Raw genomic sequence first — 3,382 nt, 5'->3', positions numbered from 1 at the left:
ATGGCAGCAGGAAACTTGGCCATGTCTCTGCTTCGTGATATAATGCCAGCAGGGAGAGGGCGGGCTGCTCCCAGCGCGGGGAGAGCCGTGCAGGAGGGAAGGGAGTTGGTCCAGGCTGCAGGATCAGCCTCCGCAGCAGCAGCAGAGCCACTCAGCCCCGGCCACCCCAAGCAAAGCACCTCCAGAAAGACAGGTCCATTCAGGTATGAGACTCTTTGGGTCCCAAGCACTCCCTCAGACACTGTTACCCTGCCAAAAATGCTTGGGACATCACTGATATACACTCCAAGGGGGACAGGTCATGTTGGCTCTCCTTCCTGGGGAAGTCCCTGCTCGTGGCACCAGGCTGGTCCCCAGCCCTGCTGCCATGGCACCACTGCCCTCCAGGCAGAGCTGGGGGCCAGGACGGGTCTGAGGCCCCATGCTTTGCATTGCATGGGCATGTCCAGTGCTCCGAGACTGGAAAATCATAGCGAGAGACCAGCTCATCCACAGACCAGGACCACATCCACGTAGTGTATGGTTTAGGGGGGACCACGCTACAGGGAAACGGCTGGGGACAGGGATGGGTTGAGGGCTTCCCCCGTCTGAGGAGGGCTGGCCCGTCCCCGTGCTGGCGGGTCACTGGTCCCAGGGCTTCCCAGTGCAGTGCCAGAGATCTCGCAGCTCCACCTGCTGGCTCCACGGCCAGGGCTGCGGAGCAGGGAAGGTGCTGGGGAAGGGGGACAGTTGGTGGGATGAGCAGGACAGGGCACTTAAGAAAAAAATCCACATGGCCACTGGGTCACACAGAGTTTTCTTGTTATTTTGATTGTTTTAACCAATAGCCTGCAGGTCGCATGTATGAAAATACGTGAGAATCGTACACCAGCAAAAGAAGCAAACCCACAGTGAGCAGTGTACAAGGCCCTGCAGGACACAGCAGGGAGAAGAGCACCTGGGAAGCTGGGTAGCCAGGGCTCGATGCTGTGCAAGCTGCACCAGTGACACTGGGTTTGGTTAACGCCTTTCCTTCAGCCCATCTTTCTTCCATTAATTCAGTCATGAAATCTTTTCTACCATGTCCATCTTCAGTATCAAATCATTTGTGCAGCCAGGTGCCTGGTGCCACTAAAGCAGAGCAAGCTGGGAAGCTGATGGAGTTAATAAAAGTCATTCACCAGCCATGCGTCCCCGGCCAGCCTCTCTGTGAGAGGTATGTAATAAAAATGACAAATACGATGAGGAGGATGGCACAGGCACAACAGGGGGTGATGTCTCCTGAGTTGCTCCTAAACCCGTCGGCAGCTTGCCAGTGGGCTGGCAACCGCACGCTCCCCACTGGCACCCCGCTTCCCCAGGGGATGGCTGCGTCTCCGGGCTTCTCCTGCAGCCCCATGGAGCTGGATTTCCCACGGTGTCCCCTGTGCATCCCCTGATGCACCCCCACGTGACAGGCCTCGCAGTGCTCGCTCTCGTGGGGCGCGCTGTGCCACCTGGCCTCAGCCTCCTGCAAACAGGGGTGAACGACATCCTCGCTGTAGCACTTCTGCCGGATGCTGGTGACCAAATCCGACAGGATCAGCCTGGCACTATCCTGGCTGAAAACCGGCTCTGCCCACACCCAGCATAGGTGGCACTGCTGCCTGAAGGTCCTCATCCTCGCCTGGCCTCCTGGCTGGAGGTCCAGGTGGACATGGAAGAGGATGACAGCCTGGGCTGAATTCCACATGTGCTCACAGTGGGAGCAACAGAAGCTGAAAGAGAGGAGAGCCTGAGTGGTGGGGTGGAAGCTGCCGCAGGAAGAGGATCACAGAGCTATGGGGCTGGCCACACCATTACCCCACATCCATGCTGCTGCACTGAGACGGAGGCACCCAATGCCCCCCACCTGCCCCATGGACACGTATGTCCAAGGTGGTGGGATGCTGGAGGGGATGGGGAGTGAGTGGATGCCCGTGGCATGGGCCATTTGGGCACTCTCCAGCTTCCCCTCAGGTTTACTTACAACCACACATCTGAATTTGAGTGCAATACCCACCACGCTGCATCCCCCTCCCTTTCTGGTGACCTTCTAGTGGGGGAAGCAGGCCCAGTCCCACACCTCCTGCAAGATGAAGGTGGAGGCTCCCAAAAGTCCACCTTGCCCTCTGGGTAGCAGGGAAGGACTCAGGATGCCACTGCTCAGCCCTGGGCTGTTCCTCACCTAGCACAGAAACCCTGGCTGGCTGCAGATGGAGGGGCTGACCTGCTTCCACCCCTGCTCCCCCCAAAATAGTCCCCTCAGGATTACCCCAGCGGGGCTGAAGCAGTAGCCTTGGTGCCCCAGTGTGAGCCAAATGCCAGCCCCAGCTGCACCCCAAGCTCTTCCCCTGGCTGACAGCACTGCAGGAGCCAAGTGCCCCAGGGCTCAGGTAGGGTTGCAAGCCATTTTACAGATGAGGAAACTGAGGCACAGTGCAGCTGCACAAACTTGCCTAGCACCACCTGAGACGTGACTGTCTCTGAGGCTGGGCCAGGCATGGGAGATGGGGGAAGACTCCCATCACCACGATGGTTTTACAGCTCATGAGAGAGCACGAGACCCTGCCAGACCCAAAGTTATAGATAAAAGAGGTAATTCCCATGGCTCTGCCTGTGTAGGCAGTGTTCCACCCTGCCCTCTGAACCTGTCCCTTGCTAGAGGCCAGGGCTGGCTGCTCCTGTCCCCACCGCTCTCGCCTGGCCAAGCCGTGCTCCTCCACCACCTGCATCCAGCCCCAGGGCAGAGCTTCAGGAGTGAGACCTTGGACCATCTTCAGCTCCCACTCATCCTCTGGTTTTACTTCATCTATCAGGTCATAAAATATCTCCCTCCAAGTGTCCGTCCGCAGTGGGCCCATCTCTCCTAGGGGCTCAGCTTGCCGTCTGGGCACAGGGCAGCAAGTGCCCGAGGTTGCCCAGCTGCCCCTGCTGCTTGCCCTGGGCAGGAGTCCTGGGCTGGGCTGGCTACTTCAGCAGCAGGCAGGGAGCCAAAGCCCGAGCACAGGAAATAGAACTAAAAGGAGTTTTGCACCCAGTGCCCAAATGGTTCTTCTCCAGCTCCTCTGTGTCTTTTCCTACCTGGCATGAGCAGCAAGGGGCAATGGGTCCCTGGCCCTGCCCATGCACTGCCCACAGGGCATCACCCACCAGGGATGGAGGCAGGGGACAGTCTTGCCTAACACAAAAACTCAGGGAACTGCAACACACAAAGAGGAAGAAACAAAAAGAAGCTGTTTCAGTAACAAGGTTACCCTGAGGGCCCCCGCCACAGGCGACTGGGGATGCATAGTGGGGTAAGGAGAGCAATCAGGCTGTGTACATGAAAAAGAAATCCAGGAGAGGCTCTGACCTTCGGATCACAGGGAGATCATACCAGAGG

The 3,382-nt window shown here is 58.2% G+C and overlaps 1 protein-coding gene across 1 annotated transcript; it reads right to left on the bottom strand.

Moving 5' to 3' along the window:
* Positions 1-1,156: 1,156 nt before the first annotated feature.
* RTP2 (receptor transporter protein 2) lies at positions 1,157-2,861 on the bottom strand (the record flags this gene model as incomplete). Its single annotated transcript, XM_082319044.1, has 2 exons — positions 1,157-1,736; positions 2,692-2,861. 2 exons carry the CDS (start codon positions 2,859-2,861, stop codon positions 1,157-1,159), a joined length of 750 nt encoding a protein of 249 aa, XP_082175170.1.
* Between the last annotated feature and the right edge of the window lie 521 nt (positions 2,862-3,382).

This window comes from Platalea leucorodia (genome assembly GCF_965183815.1).
Source record: "Platalea leucorodia genome assembly, chromosome: 8".
NCBI classification, from domain to species: domain Eukaryota; kingdom Metazoa; phylum Chordata; class Aves; order Pelecaniformes; family Threskiornithidae; genus Platalea; species Platalea leucorodia.
The sequence above is the reverse complement of the archived record's forward strand: the minus strand, read 5'-3'. Positions and strand labels throughout refer to the sequence as shown.